We start from the raw sequence: 23,683 nt of genomic DNA on the forward strand, positions 1-23,683 counted from the left end.
ACCAAAGATAAAATTCAAGAATATCCAAGCAATGCCTTCAACAAGTAACGATGAAAAACTCCTTAATGTCAGGTATAACAAACTAGGGTTAGGCCTAGGGTTTTCATCTCGGAGCTCGAGACCATGTACTCAAGAAGGACCACCAAATTGAAGTTATCATGTTCTATTGCCACCACTTTCAGTGATCCGGGTAGTACATGTGTTGCACGATCTTCACATGAGATGGGACGCAAGTGAAGACAATGCCCGCACAAGCAGATGGCCTAGCCACAACAAGTGTGATTAACCACCAAAGGCTCGGAACGCCGAAGGTTGTTGTTGGACATGCAACGAATATTGATGAGAGAGGAAGGTTACACTGCTAAAATCTCAGTTTCGAACACTCTGGCAGAGTGGCAGTACTGCACGGTCCACATGCTTTGATGCCCTCGTTTGTAACGGCTGAATTGGTTAGCAAAACATAATCGTTGTTGACGTCGGATCTGAAGGTCATATCTCGCCTCGCCCGCTGAAGACTACCAGAGCAGAGATCTTTCTGACATCGCCTTCATCGACCAGTGTCGGAACTTAGCCCCCTACCACCTCTAGCAGCACTGAGGGAAAGAAGACGAGCCGTGGGAAGGGAGGCGGGGTCGGTTGCAGGGAGGCATGTATGAGTACCTGGCTGTGTACGTGATGGGACATTACTCCTATCTTTTCGGAAGAAAAAAACTTGATGGACAGATGCATGCATGCATGCATATATAGGGCGCCAGAACTCTAAACTGAAACGGATAACAACACAAGTCGGATATATAATGACCAAACTCCTCTCTACGTATAGGTTGCGGAACGCAACAGGCTCCGATCCCTATTTCTCTCGTGTTACTTAACACGGAGTACTACGTACGTACGCAACAACTTGATTAATTTGCGTCTAGCCGTATCGCAAGATCTCAGCGACCCTTTTCGATGACGAAGATTTTCAGGTACAGATCGATTGATCCATCGAAACAATCTTCCGCCCCAGAAAAAAAAAAACAGATCAATCGAGTCATCCATGAAGCTTCAAGCTTCAAAGCTTCGCCATGCATATGGATCCAATCCAAGCTTTTTCTTCTTCTTTGCAGGTGCAGCTACTATCGGTCGAAGCAACCCGAGGAGGTCGAAGAATCGGCGGCGGGGGAGTACGAGTACGTGGATCTCGAGGACGGCCAAGGCAAGCGTGGAGGCCGCGGCGAGAAGCCGGAATCCGGCGGCGGCGTGGACTCTGATGGGCCGCTCACGATCGACGTCGTTGGCACCATTCTCATCGGCATCTCGTGCATAATGGTAGGCTGCTTCTTCCTGGGTGGCTCCTACCTCCAGGCCGGCGGCCTGGCGGGGCAAGACGTCGCCCTCCTGGTCATCACCGGCGCCTTGCTGCTCGCTGTCGGGGCCGCCGCTTTGGCCGGTCTGGCCTTGCGAGGCTACACTGTCTCCTCGTGGTTTAGGGTTTCTAATTGAGGTGTATTTTCATCCATCCTTTGCTTACTTTATTGTCCCCATTAGTTGGATCCAGTGTGAATTGATCTGTTATTATCATCTTTGTAGTTAATTGTATTAGCTACCGGCCGATTTATTCAAATTTACTAGCTGTGGATTTGAACTATTTTCAGTGATTGAAGTGATGAAATATGCGATGAAATGCTCTGACTTATGATAATGTGTGATTGCTGTGAATGATATATCAAAGCTGTCATGAATGAATGTGTCATTGCTACCATGAGTTCTGAATGAGCCCGTCACAAGGAGTAAGTTGGTCAATCATCATCAAAGTCGGAGCTATTTCATTACTGTGTCTCGTGGCCGACTATTTGGCATGGAGCAATGCAACCTTCTTGCAGTTGATGTGTTTGTTGCTTGTGTTTGTAGCCAGCAAGGGGTGCGCACTCGGCAATTATTTCTTCTTTATTAATTAGTGATATGAGGCCCGGATGGACATATCCAGGGGTCCATATTCTTCTTTATTAATTATGAGTCGCGTTAACTGACACACGTGTGGCAGGAAGGGAGACGCACCACACATCTCTAATGTAAACAGATTGCCACGTCATCGCATGCATGCATTCAGAAATTTTTTTGGATTTTCAGTTTTTAAAATGTTTTATCTCTTAAACGAAAAATCCGATTGAAAATCCGTTTTCACCATTAAATCTCTCGCGATGAGATCTTTGAAACTAGATCCCATGTTGATATGTTTTGATGAAAAAAAAATTGGATTAAAAGTTGTCATGTCTATTGCATATAAATTGCCATGATATGTTTCAGCTATTTTCTTCTACATTTAAAAATAAATTTTGACATTTATAAAACGGGGAATTAAGAAACTAGACTTGCCATGAACCATAAACTAAAATTGCCAGGGCCGGCCCTGGGGCATGGGCGACGGGGCGACGGCCCAGGGCCCAGGCGAGGAGGGGGCACATGATGGAGTATATACATATACTATAGCCCAGCAAAAAGCAAGTAAAAAATTACAAAAAAGTTAAAGAAAAGAAATAGGATGGGCTAGGCGGCCCAGATATAGCTAGCTAGTGATCGCTGATGGATACGCGAAGGCGAAGCGGCGCCGTGACTCACGCTCGTTCCGACGTTTCCTTCGTAGGTTCGTGGCCCTCGCTCGCCCGTCGGCCTTATCGCTCGCTCGGCGCCTTGCCCCTTGGCCCTTGTCGCGTCGCCGGCTCGCCGTCGCCGCCACACAGCAGTCCGGCAGGCATGCGGCAGCCCGGCCATCCGGCATCCGGCATCCGGCATCGTGGCAATACGGCAATACCTATACAAGTAGTCAAGTACGCATCCGACTAGAAGTCAAGAAGTACGCATCCATGTTCCTGTCCATCCTCAAACCTCAATTTGACAATCTCAGTAGTTTATTTATTCATTATTTAGTATGTACGTATTCTAATCCAATCTATCAATTTTTTGTCATTCTATGTAACATGACTAGGGTTCCAATCATCCGATCTATAAATTCCTAATTCTTTGTATGCTCTTTTGATCTTTTCTTCATGATTTTAGGACATTAGCCTGCCATGTTACCTAAGAAGAAGCAATTGTCGGGTGCTGAAAAAAGGAGGAAAAATTGTCAGTCTAATTTCGTTCTTATTTGAGGTAATCAAGTCATGTTAGTTTCATTTTGCGATCTTTTTAGTGCCATTGTTTTTTATGGAGTCGGTTCGAATTTGGTTATTGTTGTTCTCGATGGAGTCATTTGAATTATTATAGTCATATTTTAAACTAAAGATGTGTGATTGAAAATTACTTTCAATAAGTTATATATATAACACACGCATACATATATATTGTCTTAGGACTTAGGACATAGGGGCCCGTGTCGTCGAGTTCGCCTAGGGCCTCCAGAAATACAGGGCCGGCCCTGAAAATTGCCATGATACATGCACGTAAAATTGCCATGGTTCATACAAAAAATAATTTTTATGGTCAAAGTACTGGAGTTGCCATCATCAAAATACTAAAATTGTCATGATCTACAAACTAAAATTGCCACATGGCAACTTTAGTTTAAGCCCTATGGCAACTGCAGTGTAAACATCGTGGCAACTTCTGGTAAAAAAAAATTCGTCGAAACATATCAACATGGGGTCTAGTTTTGAAGATCTCGTCGAGACGGATTTAATGGTGAAAACGGATTTTTAATTCGCTTTTTTATTTAGGAGATACAACATTTTTAAGCCGAAAAGCAAAAAAAAATCTACTAATGTCATCTATTCATACGTGGCAAAATGAGTGATGATGGAGGCGTGTGGGCGATGTGCAAACGCCCACACGTGTGGGCGTTAACATTTTCGTTAATTATTAGTGATAAGTGATATGAGGCAAATCTTTTACCACCGCTCAGGGGAAAATAGCAATTGCTTATGCTCATTTTCAAGCATATTTGAGCTAAATTTTGGCAAAAGAAGTGTTGCATGGCTAGGCCAGGCTAGTCAACCCTTATCCATGGCACTATGCCCCCTTCGGAGACATCCACTCATACAAACCCATCGCAGACGGTCTATACCGAAGAAGGTTCTCTTATGGGAAACCACATTGGTAAGGTGGCTATCCGAGACCTCGAAAATGCAGTACCAATTCATGGCCAACGTCACCGACGATCGCCGTTGGATGGGCTATCTGTGACCGCCTCGGAAAGGCTATTATGTACTACTACCTCCGCCCGGGTTTATTGGTCTCCATTGTATTTCGTGCCAAATTTTGACTATAGATTAAACTAATAAAATGTTCACGCATGTCACCAAACATTATATTTTTGAAAACTATGTTCAAATACGAATCCAATGAGATAATTTTTCTTGACATGCATTAACATTTTGTCAGTTAAATCTTTAGTCAAAATTTGAGACAAACTACAAAGGAGACCTATAAACCAGGACGGAGGTAGTAGTTGGGATTCTTTCAGTCTTGTACTCCTTAAGTCCTAGCCCTTTTTTCCATTCCAGAAAGTTTATCCTGGCGAAGGATTTTGCTACCGAATTGATATATTATTTTACCAAGGGTGGTCGGAATTTATGGATACCGTGGTAAGCAGACAATTTCCGCACCAATTTTTGAAAACAAAAGTTGAATTTGAAACCGTTGGATTCATGTGGTGTTTGTTTCTCTAGGCCTAGGACTTTTTCTAGTTCCTGGGACTTTTTGAAAAAGACTCTCAAGGAGGTGCTTCTAAGGACTTTTAGCAAAAAGTCCCAAAAAAGTCCCACCCTGTTTGGTTTGTTAGGGACTTTTTCTAGTCCCTGCACCAAAAAGTCCCTGGAAACAAACACCCCCTCAGTCGGCGGTGGCTTTCCGGCGGTGAGGAATGCCGCCGCGGTATCCATAAATTTTGTTTCGCAAGCGTAGGCAGATTTGCTCCGATCCTCCGACTTTGTTTGTTTCCTTCTCTACTTACAGTACATGTTTTTTTAGTATTTTTTTAAGGAAGGCCATCATGACTAGCTTTATTGATTAATGCATAAAGATACATCGTCTACGAGCTTGTTCACCAGACAATCTGGAGGCTCATCGGTCCAACTAGAAGAAAGTTTATTACAATAACTAAAATTAGCTAGCACATGCGCCGCTTGATTTGCCGATCGAAAACAATGCTTAAAGTTGACCTTCCCAATCAAGATAGAGACGTCCACACATTCCACGAATATCACTGCCGCCATGTCCCACCAAATACTCTGACCGGAGCAGCAGTTGATCACTGTTAGAGAGTCGGATTCCGCTTCAACTCGCTGGAACCCTAGGCTATTTGCCAAGTTCAGTCCGTCTCTCATCGCAATTGCCTCTGATGTCATTGCATCCGCTGCATATGGGATAAACATACATTGAGCTGCAAGGAAAATATCGCGTTCCGTAGCTCCAACTCCTTGCTCCACAAAAAAGGCCGCGTCCACATTAAGTTTGGTGACCTTTGGGTCTGGCTTCAACCATCTTGCCTCTTCTGTCGCAACTATCTTCGCCATGGCTTGTTGATAGTTGCTTGTAACTGCCAAGACCGACAAAGGCCATCTTACCATGGGCGGGCAACTCTCATTATGTGTTTTGAGCATCTACTGCTGCAATACGTGTTGCACGTACGATGCCCATCGCGCGCGTGGTGTGAGCCACGTCATCATCTCTGCGCTCGCTATCTCTGTGATGGACGGATGCGATCGAGCAGCGCCTCCAAAAGAAAACCCTAAAAAAACTGGCGCGGTTACTGCAGATGGGATTTACTGCAGATTAGTCGCCAGGTTGTTGCAGATCCAGTCCCGTACGCGCTTCCATAATTAAACTCCTCAATCGATCTCTCCTCTCCTCTCCTCTTTATTAATTATGGGTCGCGCTAACTGACACACGTGTGACAGGAAGGGAGACGCACCACACGTCTCTAATGTAAACAGATTGCCACGTCATCGCATGCATGCATGCATGAATCTTTTTGGATTTTTAGTTTTTAAAATGTTTTATCTCTTAAACGAAAAATCCGATTGAAAATCCGTTTTCACCATTAAATCCCTCGCGATGAGATCTTTGAAACTAGATCCCATGTTGATATGTTTTGATGAAAAAAAAATTAGATTAAAAGTTGCCATGTCTATTGCATATGAATTGCCATGATATGTTTCAGCTATTTTCTTCTACATTTAAAAATAAATTTTGACATTTATAAAACGGGGAATTAAAAAACTAGACTTGCCATGAACCATAAACTAAAATTGTCATGATACATGCACGTAAAATTGCCATGGTTCATACAAAAAATAATTTTCATGGTCAAAGTACTGGAGTTGCCATCATCAAAATACTAAAATTGTCATGATCTACAAACTAAAATTGTCACATGGCAACTTTAGTTTAAGCCATATGGCAACTGCAGTGTAAACATCGTGGCAACTTCTGGCAAAAAAAATCGTCGAAACATATCAACATGGGGTCTAGTTTTAAAGATCTCGTCGAGACGGATTTAATGGTGAAAACGTATTTTTAGTTCGCTTTTTTATTTAGGAGATACAACATTTTTAAGCCGAAAACCAAAAAAAAATCTGCTGATGTCATCTATTCATACGTGGCAAAATGAGCGATGATGGAGGCGTGTGGGCGATGTGCAAACGCCCACACGTGTGGGCGTTAACATTTCCGTTAATTATTAGTGATAAGTGATATGTGTTGGAAATATGCCCTAGAGGCAATAATAAAAGGATTATTATTATATTTCCTTGTTCATGACAATTGTCTTTTATTCATGCTATAATTGTATTATCCGGAAATCGTAATACACGTGTGAATACATAGACCACAATACGTCCCTAGTAAGCCTCTAGTTGACTAGCTCGTTGGTCAACAGATAGTCATGGTTTCCTGACTATGGACATTAGATGTCATTGACAACGGGATCACATCATTAGGAGAATGATGTGATGGACAAGACCCAATCCTAAGCATAGCATAAGATCGTGTAGTTCGTTTTGCTAGAGCTTTTCCAGTATCAAGTATCTCTTCCTTAGACCATGAGATCGTGTAACTCCCGGATACCGTAGGAGTGCTTTGGGTGTACCAAATGTCACAACGTAACTGGGTGACTATAAAGGTGCATTACAGGTATCTCCGAAAGTGTCTGTTGGGTTGACACGGATCGAGACTGGGATTTGTCACTCCGTATTACGGAGAGGTATCACTGGGCCCACTCAGTAGTGCATCATCATAATGAGCTCAAAGTGACCAAGTGTCTGGTCACGGGATCATGCATTACGGTACGAGTAAAGTGACTTGCCGGTAACGAGACTGAACGAGGTATTAGGATACCGACGATTGAGTCTCGGGCAAGTAACATACCGTCTGACAAAGGGAATAGTATACGGGGTTGCTTGAATCCTCGACATCGTGGTTCATCCGATGAGATCATCGAGGAGTATGTGGGAGCCAACATGGGTATCCAGATCCCGCTGTTGGTTATTGACCGAAGAGCCGTCTCGGTCATGTCTACATGTCTCCCGAACCCGTAGGGTCTACACACTTAAGGTTCGGTGACGCTAGGGTTGTATGAATATGAGTATGCAGCAAATCGAATGTTGTTCGGAGTCCCGGATGAGATCCCGGACGTCACGAGGAGTTTCGGAATGGTCCGGAGGTAAAGAATTATATATAGAAAGTGCTGTTTCGGCCATCGGGAAAGTTTCGGGGTCACCCGGTATTGTACCGGGACCACCGGAAGGGTTCCGAGGGTCCACCGGGTGGGGCCACCTATCCCGAAGGGCCCCGTGGGCTGAAGTGGGAGGGGAACCAGCCCCTAGTGGGCTGGTGCGCCCCCCCCCCCCCTTGGGCCCCCCCCTGCGCCTAGGGTTGGAAACCCTAGGTGGGGGGGGGGCGCACCACTTGCCTTGGGGGGCACTCCACCCCCCCTGGCCGCTGCCCCCTTGGGAGATTGCATCTCCCAGGGACGGCGCCCCCCCTTGGGGGCCTATATAAAGGAGGGCAGGAGGGAGGGCAGCTGCACCCAAGTCTTGGTGCCTCCCTCCCCCTGCTACACCTCGTCCTCCTCCCGCAGCAGCTTGGCGAAGCCCTGCCGGAATTCTGCTGCATCCACCACCACACCGTCGTGCTGCTGGATCATCATCAATCTCTTCTTCCCCCTTGCTGGATCAAGACGGAGAAGACGTCACGCTGACCATACGTGTGTTGAACGCGGAGGTGCCGTCCATTCGGCGCTAGGATCTCCGGTGATAGGATCATGACAAGAACGACTACTTCAACCCCGTTCTTTTGAACACTTCCGCTCGCGATCTACGAAGTGGTATGTAGATGCATCTCTCCTTTCACTCGTTGCTTAATGAACTCATAGATGGATCTTGGTGAAACCATAGGAAAAATTTATTTTCTGCAACGTTCCCCAACAGTGGCATCATGAGCCAGGTTTATGCATAGTTCTCTATTGCACGAGTAGAACACAATTTTATTGTGGGCGTAGATCTTGTCAACTTGCTTGCCGCTACTAGTCTTTTCTTGCTTCAGCGGTATTGTGGGATGAAGCGGCCCGGACCGACCTTATATGTACGCTTACGTGAGACAGGTTCCACCGACTGACATGCACTAGTTGCATAAGGTGGCTAGCGGGTGTCTGTCTCTCCTACTTTAGTTGGAGCGGATTCGATGAAAAGGGTCCTTATGAAGGGTAAATAGAAGTTGACAAAATCACGCTGTGATTATTCATAGGTAAGAAAACGTTCTTTATAGAACCCAATTGCAGCCACGTAAAAGATGCAACAACAATTAGAGGACGTCTAACTTGTTTTTGCAGCAATTGTCATGTGACGTGATATGGCCAGAAGTTGTGATGAATGATGAATGATATATTGTGATGTATGAGATCATGTTCTTGTAATAGGAATCACGACTTGCATGTCAATGAGTATGACAACCGGCAGGAGCCATAGGAGTTGTCTTTATTTTTTGTATGACCTGCGTGTCATTGAAGAACGCCATGTAAATTACTTTACTTTATTGCTAAACGCGTTAGCCGTAGAAGTAGAAGTAGTCGTTGGCGTGACAACTTCATGAAGACACAATGATGAAGATCATGATGATGGAGATCATGGTGTCATGCCGGTGACGAAGATGATCATCGAGCCCCGAAGATGGAGATCGTAGGAGCTATATGATATTGGCCATATCATGTCACTGCTATATAATTGCATGTGATGTTTATTATGTTTTATGCATCTTGTTTATTTAGAACGGCGGTAGTAAATAAGATGATCCCTTATAATAATTTCAAGAAAGTGTTCCCCCTAACTGTGCACCGTTGCTAAAGTTCGTCGTTTCGAAGCACCACGTGATGATCGGGTGTGATAGATCCTTACATTCACATACAACGGGTGTAAGACAGATTTCCACATGCTGAACACTTAGGGTTAACTTGACGAGCCTAGCATGTACAGACATGGCCTCGGAACACAAGAGACTGAAAGGTCGAACATGAGTCGTATGGAAGATACGATCAACATGGAGATGTTCACCGATGATGACTAGTCCGTCTCACGTGATGATCGGACACGGCCTAGTCGACTCGGATCGTGTAACACTTAGATGAGTAGAGGGATGTCAATCTGAGTGGGAGTTCATTAAATAATTTGATTAGATGAACTTAATTATCATGAACTTAGTCTAAAACTTTTGCAAAATATGTCTTGTAGATCAAATGACCAACGCTCATGTCAACATGAACTTCAACGCGTTCCTAGAGAAAACCAAGCTGAAAGATGATGGCAGCAACTATTCGGACTGGGTCCGGAACCTGAGGATCATCCTCATAGCAGCCAAGAAAGCATATGTCCTAGATGAACCGCTAGGTGAAGCACCCATCCCAGAGAACCAAGATGTTATGAACGTTTGGCAGTCACATGTTGATGATTACTCCCTCGTTCAGTGCGGCATGCTTTACAGCTTAGAACCGAGGCTCCAAAAGCGTTTTGAGAAACACGGAGCATATGAGATGTTTGAGGAGCTGAAAATGGTTTTCCAAGATTATGCCCGGGTCGAGAGATATGAAGTCTCCGACAAGTTCTATAGTTGTAAGATGGAGGAAAACAGTTATGTCAGTGAGCACATACTCAAAAGCGTTTTAAGAAGTAGTCGTTTCTCAACCGAGGCTCCAAATGCCCGGGTCGACTAGTAGCTCATGCGCTAGGATCTCCGGTGATAGGATCATGATGAGAACAACTACTTCAACCCCGTTCTTTTGAACACTTCCGCTCGCGATCTACGAAGTGGTATGTAGATGCATCTCTCCTTTCACTCGTTGCTTAATGAACTCATAGATGGATCTTGGTGAAACCATAGGAAAAATTTATTTTCTGCAACGTTCCCCAACAGTGGCATCATGAGCCAGGTTTATGCGTAGTTCTCTATTGCACGAGTAGAACACAATTTTATTGTGGGCGTAGATCTTGTCAACTTGCTTGCCGCTACTAGTCTTTTCTTGCTTCAGCGGTATTGTGGGATGAAGCGGCCCGGACCGACCTTATATGTACGCTTACGTGAGACAGGTTCCACCGACTGACATGCACTAGTTGCATAAGGTGGCTAGCGGGTGTCTATCTCTCCTACTTTAGTTGGAGCGGATTCGATGAAAAGGGTCCTTATGAAGGGTAAATAGAAGTTGACAAAATCACGTTGTGATTATTCGTAGGTAAGAAAACGTTCTTTATAGAACCCAATTGCAGCCACGTAAAAGATGCAACAACAATTAGAGGATGTCTAACTTGTTTTTGCAGCAATTGTCATGTGATGTGATATGGCCAGAAGTTGTGATGAATGATGAATGATATATTGTGATGTATGAGATCATGTTCTTGTAATAGGAATCACGACTTGCATGTCAATGAGTATGACAACCGGCAGGAGCCATAGGAGTTGTCTTTATTTTTTGTATGACCTGCGTGTCATTGAAGAACGCCATGTAAATTACTTTACTTTATTGCTAAACGCGTTAGCCGTAGAAGTAGAAGTAGTCGTTGGCGTGACAACTTCATGAAGACACAATGATGAAGATCATGATGATGGAGATCATGGTGTCATGCCGGTGACGAAGATGATCATCGAGCCCCGAAGATGGAGATCGTAGGAGCTATATGATATTGGCCATATCATGTCACTACTATATAATTGCATGTGATGTTTATTATGTTTTATGCATCTTGTTTACTTAGAACGGCGGTAGTAAATAAGATGATCCCTTATAATAATTTCAAGAAAGTGTTCCCCCTAACTGTGCACCGTTGCTAAAGTTCGTCGTTTCGAAGCACCACGTGATGATCGGGTGTGATAGATCCTTACATTCACATACAACGGGTGTAAGACAGATTTCCACATGCTGAACACTTAGGGTTAACTTGACGAGCCTAGCATGTACAGACATGGCCTCGGAACACAAGAGACTGAAAGGTCGAACATGAGTCGTATGGAAGATACGATCAACATGGAGATGTTCACCGATGATGACTAGTCCGTCTCACGTGATGATCGGACACGGCCTAGTCGACTCGGATCGTGTAACACTTAGATGAGTAGAGGGATGTCAATCTGAGTGGGAGTTCATTAAATAATTTGATTAGATGAACTTAATTATCATGAACTTAGTCTAAAACTTTTGCAAAATATGTCTTGTAGATCAAATGGCCAACGCTCATGTCAACATGAACTTCAACGCGTTCCTAGAGAAAACCAAGCTGAAAGATGATGGCAGCAACTATTCGGACTGGGTCCGGAACCTGAGGATCATCCTCATAGCAGCCAAGAAAGCATATGTCCTAGATGAACCGCCAGGTGAAGCACCCATCCCAGAGAACCAAGATGTTATGAACGTTTGGCAGTCACGTGTTGATGATTACTCCCTCGTTCAGTGCGGCATGCTTTACAGCTTAGAACCGAGGCTCCAAAAGCGTTTTGAGAAACACGGAGCATATGAGATGTTTGACGAGCTGAAAATGGTTTTCCAAGCTCATGCCCGGGTCGAGAGATATGAAGTCTCCGACAAGTTCTATAGTTGTAAGATGGAGGAAAACAGTTATGTCAGTGAGCACATACTCAAAATGTCTGGGTTGCACAACCGCCTGTCCCAGCTGGAGATCAACCTCCCGGACGAGGCGGTCATTAACAGAATCCTTCAGTCGCTCCCACCAAGCTACAAGAGCTTTGTGTTGAACTACAATATGCAGGGGATAGTGAAGACCATTCCTGAAGTATTTTCCATGCTGAAGTCAGCAGAGGTTGAAATCAAGAAAGAACATCAAGTGTTGATGGTCAATAAGACCACTAAGTTTAAAAAGGGCAAGGGTAAGAAGAACTTCAAGAAGGACGGCAAAGATGTTGCCGCGCCCGGTAAGCCAGCTGCCGGGAAGAAGTCAAAAAATGGACCCAAGCCTGAGACTGAGTGCTTTTATTGCAAGGGGAAGGGTCACTGGAAGCGGAACTGCCCCAAATACTTAGCGGACAAGAAGGCCGGCAACACTAAAGGTATATTTGATATACATGTAATTGATGTGTACCTTACCAGTACTCGTAGTAACTCCTGGGTATTTGATACCGGTGCCGTTGCTCATATTTGTAACTCACAGCAGGAGCTGCGGAATAAGCGAAGACTGGCGAAGGACGAGATGACGATGCGTGTCGGGAATGGTTCCAAGGTCGATGTGATCGCCGTCGGCACGCTACCTCTACATTTACCCACGGGATTAGTTATAAACCTCAATAATTGTTATTTAGTGCCAAGTTTGAGCATGAACATTGTATCTGGATCTCGTTTAATACGAGATGGCTACTCATTTAAATCCGAGAATAATGGTTGTTCTATTTATATGAGAGATATGTTTTATGGTCATGCCCCGATGGTCAATGGTTTATTCTTAATGAATCTCGAACGTAATGTTACACATATTCATAGTGTGAATACCAAAAGATGTAAAGTTGATAACGATAGTCCCACATACTTGTGGCACTGCTGCCTTGGTCACATTGGTGTCAAGCGCATGAAGAAGCTCCATACTGATGGACTTTTAGAGTCTCTCGATTATGAATCATTTGACACATGCGAACCATGCCTCATGGGCAAAATGACCAAGACTCCGTTCTCGAAACAATGGAGCGAGCAACCAACTTATTGGAAACCATACATACCAATGTGTGCGGTCCAATGAGCGTTGAGGCTCGCGGAGGATATCGTTATGTTCTCACTCTCACTGATGACTTGAGTAGATATGGGTATGTTTACTTGATGAATCACAAGTCTGAGACCTTTGAAAAGTTTAAGGAATTTCAGAATGAGGTAGAGAATTAACGTGACCGAAAGATAAAGTTCCTACGATCAGATCGTGGAGGAGAATATTTAAGTCACGAATTTGGTACACACTTAAGGAAATGTGGAATCGTTTCACAACTCACGCCGCCTGGAACACCTCAGCGTAACGGTGTGTCCGAACGTCGTAATCGCACTCTATTAGATATGGTGCGGTCTATGATGTCTCTTACCGATTTACCACTATCATTTTGGGGATACGCTCTAGAGACAGCTACATTCACTTTAAATAGGGCACCGTCTAAATCCGTTGAGACGACACCGTATGAATTATGGTTTGGGAAGAAACCTAAACTGTCGTTTCTAAAAGTTTGGGGATGCGATGCTTATGTCAAGAAATTACAACCTGAAAAGCTCGAACCCAAGTCAGAAAAATGCGTCTTCATAGGATACCCTAAGGAAACCATTGGGTATACCTTCTACTTAAGATCCGAGGGCAAGACCTTTGTTGCCAAGAACGGATCCTTTCTGGAAAAAGAGTTTCTCTCGAAAGAAGTAAGTGGGAGGAAAGTAGAACTCGATGAAGTACTACCTCTTGAACCGGAAAGTAGTGCAGCTCAGGAAAATGTTCCTGTGGTGCCTACACCAACTGGAGAGGAAATTAATGATTATGATCAAGGTACTTCGGATCAAGTTGCTACTGAACCTCGTAGGTCCACAAGGACACGTTCCACACCAGAGTGGTATGGCAACCCTGTCCTGGAAATCATGTTGTTAGATAACGGTGAACCTTTGAACTATAAAGAAGCGATGGCGGGCCTAGATTCCAACAAATGGCTTGAAGCCATGCAATTCGAGATAGAATCTATGTATGAAAACAAAGTATGGACTTTGACAGACTTGCCCGATGATCGGCAAGCGATAGAAAACAAATGGATTTTTAAGAAGAAGACGGACGCGGATGGCAATATTACCATCTATAAAGCTCGACTTGTCGCTAAGGATTATCGACAAGTTCAAGGGGTTGACTACGATGAGACTTTCTCTCCCGTAGCGAAGCTGAAGTCCGTCCGAATCATGTTAGCAATTGTCGCATACTATGATTATGAGATATGGCAGATGGACGTCAAAACGGCATTCCTTAACGGGCATCTTAAGGAAGAACTGTATATGATGCAGCCGGAGGGTTTTGTCGATCCTAAGAATGCTAACAAAGTATGCAAGCTCCAGCGATCCATTTATGGGCTGGTGCAAGCATCTCGAAGTTGGAACATTCGCTTTGATGAGATGATCAAAGCGTTTGGGTTTATGCAGACTTATGGAGAAGCCTGCGTTTACAAGAAAGTGAGTGCGAGCTCTGTAGCATTTCTCATATTATATATAGATGACATACTTTTGATAGGAAATGATATAGAACTTTTGGACAACATTAAGGCATACTTGAATAAGTGTTTTTCAATGAAGGACCTTGGAGAAGCTGCTTACATATTAGGCATCAAGATCTATAGGGATAGATCGAGACGCCTCATAGGTCTTTCACAAAGCACATACCTTGATAAGATTTTGAAGAAGTTCAAAATGGATCAGTCCAAGAAAGGGTTCTTGCCTGTGCTGCAAGGTGTGAGATTGAGCTCGACTCAATGCCCGACCACGGCAAAAGATAAAGAAGAGATGAGTGCCATCCCCTATGCCTCAGCCATAGGATCTATTATGTATGCCATGTTGTGTACCAGACCTGATGTAAACCTTGCCGTAAGTTTGGTAGGAAGGTACCAAAGTAATCCCGGCAAGGAACACTGGAGAGCGGTCAAGAATATCCTGAAGTACCTGAAAAGGACAAAGGACATGTTTCTCGTTTATGGAGGTGACGAAGAGCTCGTCGTAAAGGGTTACGTCGACGCTAGCTTCGACACAGATCTGGATGACTCTAAGTCACAAACCGGATACGTGTATATGTTGAATGGTGGAGCAGTAAGCTGGTGTAGCTGCAAGCAGAGCGTCGTGGCGGGATCTACATGTGAAGCGGAGTACATGGCAACCTCTGAGGCAGCGCATGAAGCTATTTGGGTGAAGGAGTTCATCACCGACCTAGGAGTCATACCCAATGCGTCGGAGCCGATCAAACTCTTCTATGACAACACTGGAGCTATTGCCCTTGCCAAGGAGCTCAGGTTTCACAAGAAGACCAGGCACATCAAGCATCGTTTCAACTCCATCCGTGAAAATGTTCAAGATGGAGACATAGATATTTGCAAAGTACATACGGATCTGAATATCGCAGATCCGTTGACTAAACCTCTCTCGCGAGCAAAACATGATCAACACCAGAACTCTATGGGTGTTCGATTCATCACAATGTAACTAGATTATTGACTCTAGTGCAAGTGGGAGACTGTTGGAAATATGCCCTAGAGGCAATAATAAAAGGATTATTATTATATTTCCTTATTCATGATAATTGTCTTTTATTCATGCTATAATTGTATTATCCGGAAATCGTAATACACGTGTGAATACATAGACCACAATACGTCCCTAGTAAGCCTCTAGTTGACTAGCTCGTTGGTCAACAGATAGTCATGGTTTCCTGACTATGGACATTAGATGTCATTGACAACGAGATCACATCAATGATGTGATGGACAAGACCCAATCCTAAGCATAGCATAAGATCGTGTAGTTCGTTTTGCTAGAGCTTTTCCAGTGTCAAGTATCTCTTCCTTAAACCATGAGATCGTGTAACTCATGGATACCGTAGGAGTGCTTTGGGTGTACCAAACGTCACAACGTAACTGGGTGACTATAAAGGTGCATTACAGGTATCTCCGAAAGTGTCTGTTGGGTTGACACGGATCGAGACTGGGATTTGTCACTCCGTATTACGGAGAGGTATCACTGGGCCCACTCAGTAGTGCATCATCATAATGAGCTCAAAGTGACCAAGTGTCTGGTCACGGGATCATGCATTACGGTACGAGTAAAGTGACTTGCCGGTAACGAGACTGAACGAGGTATTGGTATACCGACGATCGAGTCTCGGGCAAGTAACATACCGTCTAACAAAGGGAATAGTATACTGGGTTGCTTGAATCCTCGACATCGTGGTTCATCCGATGAGATCATCGAGGAGTATGTGGGAGCCAACATGGGTATCCAGATCCCGTTGTTGGTTATTGACCGGAGAGCCGTCTCGGTCATGTCTACACGTCTCCCGAACCCGTAGGGTCTACACACTTAAGGTTCGGTGACGCTAGGGTTGTATGAATATGAGTATGTAGCAAACCGAATGTTGTTCGGAGTCCCGGATGAGATCCCGGACGTCACGAGGAGTTTCGGAATGGTCCGGAGGTAAAGAATTATATATAGAAAGTGCTGTTTCGGCCATCGGAAAAGTTTCGGGGTCACCCGGTATTGTACCGGGACCACCGGAAGGGTCCCGGGGGTCCACCGGGTGGGGCCACCTATCCTGGAGGGCCCCGTGGGCTGAAGTGGGAGGGGAACAATCCCCTAGTGGGCTGGTGCGTCCCCCCCCCCCTTGGGCCCCCCTGCGCCTAGGGTTGGAAATCCTAGGTGGGGGGGCGCACCACTTGCCTTGGGGGGCACTCCACCCCCCCCCTGGCCGCCACCCTCTTGGGAGATTGCATCTCCGGCGCCCCCCCTTGGGGGCCTATATAAAGGAGGGCAGGGGAGAGGGCAGCTGCACCCAAGTCTTGGCGCCTCCCTCCCCCTGCTACACCTCGTCCTCCTCCCGCAGCAGCTTGGCGAAGCCCTGCCGGAGTTCTGCTGCATCCACCACCACGCCGTCGTGCTGCTGGATCATCATCAACCTCTCCTTCCCCCTTGCTGGATCAAGACGGAGGAGACGTCACGCTGACCGTACGTGTGTTGAACGCGGAGGTGCCGTCCGTTTGGCGCTAGGATCTCCGGTGATAGGATCACGACGAGAACGATTACTTCAACTCCGTTCTTTTGAACGCTTCCGCTCGCGATCTACAAAGTGGTATGTAGATGCATCTCTCCTTTCACTCGTTGCTTAGATGAACTCATAGATGGATCTTGGTGAAACCGTAGGAAAATTTTTATTTTCTGCAACGTTCCCCAACAATATGAGGCAAAATCTTTTACCACCGCTGAGGGGAAAATAGCAATTGCTTATGCTCATTTTCAAGCATATTTGAGCTAAATTTTGGCAAAAGAAGTGTTGCATGGCTAGGCCAGGCTAGTCAACCCTTATCCATGGCACTATGCCCCCTTCGGAGACATCCACTCATACAAACCCATCGCAGACGGTCTATACCGAAGAAGAAGGTTCTCTTATGGGAAACCACATTGGTAAGGTGGCTATCCGAGACCTCGAAAATGCAGTACCAATTCATGGCCAACGTCACCGACGATCGCCGTTGGATGGGCTATCTGTGACCGCTCGGAAAGGCTATTATGTACCACTACCTCCGTCCGGGTTTATTGGTCCCCATTGTATTTCGTGCCAAAATTTGACCATAGATTAAACTAACAAAATGTTCGCGCATGTCACCAAACATTATATTTTTAAAAACTACGTTCAAATACGAATCCAATGAGATAATTTTTCTTGACATGCATTAACATTTTGTTAGTTAAATCTTTAGTCAAAATTTGACACAAACTACAAAGGGGACCTATAAACCAGGACGGAGGTAGTAGTTGGGATTCTTTCAGTCTTGTACTCCTTAAGTCCTAGCCCTTTTTTCCATTCCAGAAAGTTTATCCTGGCGAAGGATTTTGCTACCGAATTGATATATTATTTTACCAAGGGTGGTCGGAATTTATGGATACCGTGGTAAGCAGACAATTTCCGGACCAATTTTTGAAAACAAAAGTTGAATTTGAAACCGTTGGATTCAGTCGGCGGTGGCTTTCCGGCAGTGAGGAATGCCGCCGCGGTATCCATAAATTTTGTTTCACAAGCGTAGGCAGATTTGCTCCGATCCTCCGACTTTGTTTGTTTCCTTCTCTACTTACAGTACATGTTTTTTTAGTATTATTTTTTAAGGAAGGCCATTATGACTAGCTTTATTGATTAATGCATAAAGATACATCGTCTACGAGCTTGTTCACCAGACAATCTGGAGGCTCGTCGGTCCAACTAGAAGAAAGTTTATTACAATAATTAAAATTAGCTAGCACATGTGCCGCTTGATTTGCCGATCGAAAACAATGCTTAAAGTTGACCTTCCCAATCAAGGTAGAGACGTCCACACATTCCGCGAATATCACTGCCGCCATGTTCCACCAAGTACTTTGACCGGAGCAGCAGTTGATCACTGTTAGAGAGTCGGATTCCGCTTCAACTCACTGGAACCCTAGGCTATTTGCCAAGTTCAGTCCGTCTCTCATCGTCGTTGTCTCTGATGTCATTGCATCCGCTACATATGGGATAAACACATATTGAGCTGCAAGGAAAATACCTCATTCATCTCTAATAATTGATGCCCTAGCTCCAACTCCTTGCTCTGCAAAAAAGGCCGCGTCCACATTAAGTTTGATGAACTTTGGGTCTGGCTTCAACCATCTTTCCTCTTCTGTCACAACTATCTTCGCCGTGGCTCGCTGATAGTTGCTTGTAATTGACAAGATACCATCGGCGGGCAACTCTCGTTATGTTTTTTGAGCATCTACTACTGCAATACGTGTTGCACGTACGATGCCCATCGCGCGCGTGGTGTGAGCCACGTCATCTCTCCGCTGGCTATCTCTGTGATGGACGGATGCGATCGAGCAGCGACTCCAAACGAAAACCCTAAAAAAACTGGTACGGTTAAAGATGGATTTACTGCAGATTAGTCGCCAGGTTGTTGCAGATTCAGTCCCGTACGCGCTTCCATAATTAAACTCCTCAATCGATCTCTCCTCTCCTCTCCTCTTGGTGCCTCGACTCCATCCCATCTGCTTCTCTCCCATCTTCCCAGCAATCACAAAACTCGATGACCAAGATTCTCAGGTACCGATCGATCCGTCCGTCAACCGACTTACCATGCATGCAATATGAGGAGGACTAATCCTCAACAGCTTAACTAATTTCCTTTGCGGGTGCAGCTTCTCCCGGTCGAAGCGGGCCGGTCCGGCGGACGAGGAGGAGTCGGCGGCAATGGCGGCTGCAGGGGAGTACAGGGACCTCGAGGGCGGCGGCGGCAACAAGGACGACCAAGGGGCCCCGGCGGGCCGTGGCGACGTCGGGCTGTTCCTCGCCGGCCTCGCGGCATACTTCGTGTCCTTCATCGGCATCTACTACATACTGCTCGGCAAATTCTACCTCCCGCCCGAGGCGGGGGAGGACGGCGGCGGGCCGGTCGTCGTCGCCGGCGCCGCTCTCCTGGCCGTCGCCGGGGCCACCGCGGGCGGCGTGATCTCCGCCTGCTGCTGCTGCCGCCGCGCCTCGCCGCCAGCGGATGATGAGCCGTCGTTAGTTAGTTGAACATGGACCATAGAACTGCTTCAGAATTTTACTTATTCGTTTATTTCTATTTTCACGTCATCTACAAAGTTAGTATAAACTTGAGTCACTTATTTTGGGACGGAGGGGTTATTACGTGGTAAACAGGTAGTAATTCGCAACATTGTACCAATGCATTTGCCGGCTGATGAAATAATCCGTCGAGTTATGTATGATTCGTGCTGGAAAGACATTGCCAGGTTTCGACTCATCGGCACATATTCAGTAGCAGCACAAGTCTCATAAACAACTTGTTGCGAATCCACACATTATCCGGTTACACAGCGACGATGGTGGGAGGAAAAACCTCTGATCGCGATGATGCAACGCCATCAACTCGTCGTCGCCGCAACCGCTACCTTTGAGAGGAAGTTCGGCGACGTTCATCTACTTTGCTGCAACTAACAGTGATGGTTCAGACCGGAAGCGGAGCCCGGTCAGTCCTTGCGGTGGCAGGAGATGGACCTAGGATGAAGCAGCCGGCGGCGGCAACTGGCCATCCGCGGAGTCGTCTCGGTCCTTGCTCTCCTGCCACTTGGCCCAGCCCCATCGCGCCACGAGGAACGCTCCCAGCGCGTACACCTGCAAGAGTAACGAGGCGAATGAATGAATGATGGCTTGGTCTGAAACCCGAAAAACAGAGGATATGCTTGTGCTGGTTTCTCTGAAGAGCAAATGACCACAAGACGGCCATATAGTGCAGCAATATATTCGCTGGTAGATCACAGGAAACTAGAGGCATAGGGGTTGTCTGGGAGAATTTCTTGATTTCTCTGAACTTAAAGACAGTAAACAGCAACTGATATGATAAGAAAACAGGAATATGCTCTGCGTCAACAAGATGAACCAAATCAGAGCTTCTTACTTAACTTAAAATCATCGCTGTCTCTGTAAGTTGGCCAAGACATAACAACAAATTATGTCTCACAGAACGTTCAGACATACGTAATCGCTTCAAACCCCAGTGGCTTCAAAGCGGTTAGCGGTTACTAAATCCAGTATCAAGTCAACCCAAAATTGCACTACATCCACATTATGCATGCAATGCTCGATTTTGGAAGCAGAGATCGTTCGAAAGCGACACCTATAAAGTAGTTTACGTGTGTACCATATACCGAACGCCTAAAGAGAAGCCAACAGTGTAGTTTTGAAGAGCAAAACCACACAGGATACGCTGTGCTGATTAGTTATTGTGTAACGCCATTTTCATCTAAGAAGCACAAAACAGAGGATGTGCTGTGCTGATTTCTCTGAAAACTAACAGGCAGAAATACGCAGTACTATTATCTAACAGGGATGAATGAATGACCACATGGTCGCATACACATATATGTGCTTGAGGCATATATGTGGGTTTTCTGAAGGAATGTCCTGATTTATTCTGAACTTAAGACAGTAAACACCAGCTGACAGAAAATAGTAAGATGCTCTGCATCAACTAGATGAACCAAACCAAGGCTTCTTCCTGAACTTATAACCATCATCGCTGTCTCCGTAAGTGAATGAAGACATAACAAATTATGTCACACAGAACCTTCACAGATACGTAATCGCTTCAAACCCCACTACCCCAGTGACCTCAAAGCGGTTAGTGATCACTAAATTGAGCGTCAGGTAAAGGTAAACATAGAATTGCTGCATCCACATTATACTTGCCATGCTCTGGATGGGTGTGCTGATTTCTCTGAATTTACGACAGTAACCACCAACGGACAGAAAACAGTAATATGATCTACATCATCTAGATGATGAATCAAATCAAAGCTTCTGTCTAAACTTAAAATCGGCACTGTCTCTGTAAGCGGATGAATACATAACAATTGATGTCTCACAGCACCTTCAGAGATACTTAATTGCTTCAAACCCCAGTTGACCCCGGGCTCAAAGTGGTTAGTGGTTAATAAATTCAGCAACAAGTACATGCAAAATTGCACTACGTGCAGTGCACAACTGCACATATACTTGCCATGCTCGATTTTGGAAGCAGTGATGGTAGAATGTCCAGTTTTCAACGCCAGAAAGTAGTTTAGGTGTGTACCACATATCGAACACCTAAAGAGAAGCCTACAGTAAAGTTCTGAACAACCGTAAGATCGTGATGCAAGTAGCGCAGGTCCCTCCCGATTCTGCAATCTCACAAGGTTTCTGGAAACAAGATCTCACTAATAGCAAAGACCGAGGCTTGATAGCTGATCTAGCGCATATCCATAGTGCAGTAATTTAATCACCAGGAAATCGCACGAAAATGAAGGTAGGGGTTCTCTCAAGGAATGTGTCGGTTTCTTAACACCGAGACCCAATTGACAGTACATCAACTAGACGAGAAAAGTCAAAGCTTCTTATTGGAGTTAAAATCATCATCGTCGCCGTGTTAAGCAGTAACACATAACATCAAATTTCCCCCCGGTGACCTTAAAAGCGGTTACTAGCTAGCTACATCAGGGAGCAGTGGGTTTTACAGGCGGAGTCATCGTGACTAATTGCTTCCGCGCCTGCTCCCGTCAACTGAATCCAGCATTATACTTTCCATGCTCGGCTCAGGGAGCAGGGATGGTAAATTCTCATGTTCTGAAGATCAAAAGCAACAAGGTGTGTGCTCAGATGGTTAGATTTTCAGTTCTAAACAACTGATAATCGGCATGTCCCCCCGATTCATACCGAACGCCAATCCAGGTAAGAATCTCCCCCCTATCCGGCTCAGTTGAGTAACCATGGAGGATTTTTGGGGGGTTTCTGGCTCGGCCGTGGGGTAATAACCGGGAATCGGGTGACGGGCGGGCGAGGGCGGCCATGTACGTACCTGCCAGAGGTTGCGGGGGGCGGCCATGTCCTCCTCCACGCCCTCGGCCGGCGGCGGCGGCAGGTCCTCCCCCTCCAGCTTAATCGGCGGCGGCTGCCTGGCCGTGTGCTGCGCGGCGGCGGGGAAGAACCGCACCGTGGACGGCGGGGCCCCGCCCCCGCCCCCGCCGTCGGCCTGCTCCGGCTTCTTCGCCTGCTCCGGCGAGCCCGCGCTCCCGGCGTTGCCCATCTCCCGCCGGCGTTCCCCAAACCCAAAGACTTTCTCTCGGCGATAGGATTCGTGCGGTGCGGTGCGGCTCGGGTCTGACCTGCGCCGGATTTAATTAAGGGGTTTATTGAGGACCAGTTTACAAAAATATTTGTGTACTACTACTACTTACATTTAAATTCAAATTCAAATAAATCTTAAAAAGTACCTACTCATAGATGTTTTACAAAAATGATATATTCGTAGGTGTACAAGCTGTGAAAAATTGAAATCCTGAATGGTGGAAGAGCTCTTTTTTGAATATTTGAGAATTAGCATTTTTTAACTTCTAAAATTTTCTAAAAGCAGTTAACACATTCATACGGATGTATACTACGTACGTGTGTGTAAAATTTGAAGATGATATACATTACGATGAGAGCTATCCCAAAACAATCATAAATAGTGCACCAATATATCGATGGCCATGATGGCTTTCGCGGAGCACATGGGACATGTGTCTTTTTCCTTTTTCTTTTTCTCTGTGCATTGATTTGAAACTATAAAGTAGATCTTGCCCACATTAGTTTCTTTTGGAACACTAACCAAATTAGACTCTTTTGAAGGGCTAACCAAATTAGCCCACCTTAGTTTTACACAGACGATCCAACTTTATTGATCAACAAAACATAGTAATTGCACACATTAGAACAAACACGGACAACCCTCAAATAAAAACTGAATGGGAAACGCTTGGAAACATCATGCTGATAATTGGGCACAAGTCGGCCGTCTCCGCTACCGCCGGATCCGACTTTGATTAAAAGGGCGGGCAACGTATCCCTCCCGCACGTGGACAGGCCGGCGGCTTGCAACATGGGATCAAGTTGCAAACACGAGACCCTCAACATGGGAGGTCTTGTGG

General features: G+C 45.5%; 3 protein-coding genes across 3 annotated transcripts; 2 read left to right on the top strand and 1 right to left on the bottom strand.

Annotated features, from left to right (window-relative positions):
• Nucleotides 1–815: 815 nt before the first annotated feature.
• On the top strand, nucleotides 816–1,563 carry LOC123066962 (uncharacterized). Its single transcript, XM_044489933.1, has 2 exons — nucleotides 816–968; nucleotides 1,110–1,563. Exons 1-2 carry the CDS (start codon nucleotides 952–954, stop codon nucleotides 1,483–1,485), a joined length of 393 nt encoding a protein of 130 aa, XP_044345868.1. The 5' UTR covers nucleotides 816–951; the 3' UTR covers nucleotides 1,486–1,563.
• Nucleotides 1,564–19,036: 17,473 nt separating this feature from the next.
• LOC123072788 (uncharacterized) lies at nucleotides 19,037–19,842 on the top strand. Its single transcript, XM_044496427.1, has 2 exons — nucleotides 19,037–19,280; nucleotides 19,376–19,842. The coding sequence occupies exons 1-2, from the start codon at nucleotides 19,264–19,266 to the stop codon at nucleotides 19,752–19,754; spliced, it is 396 nt and encodes a 131-aa protein (XP_044352362.1). The 5' UTR covers nucleotides 19,037–19,263; the 3' UTR covers nucleotides 19,755–19,842.
• A 79-nt stretch (nucleotides 19,843–19,921) lies between these two features.
• On the bottom strand, nucleotides 19,922–22,883 carry LOC123072789 (uncharacterized). The gene is made up of 2 exons (XM_044496428.1): nucleotides 22,573–22,883; nucleotides 19,922–20,354 (listed from the first exon to the last, which is right to left on the bottom strand). Exons 1-2 carry the CDS (start codon nucleotides 22,798–22,800, stop codon nucleotides 20,238–20,240), a joined length of 345 nt encoding a protein of 114 aa, XP_044352363.1. The 5' UTR covers nucleotides 22,801–22,883; the 3' UTR covers nucleotides 19,922–20,237.
• Nucleotides 22,884–23,683: the final 800 nt, after the last annotated feature.

This window comes from Triticum aestivum, chromosome 3B (genome assembly GCF_018294505.1).
Source record: "Triticum aestivum cultivar Chinese Spring chromosome 3B, IWGSC CS RefSeq v2.1, whole genome shotgun sequence".
NCBI lineage: Eukaryota > Viridiplantae > Streptophyta > Magnoliopsida > Poales > Poaceae > Triticum > Triticum aestivum.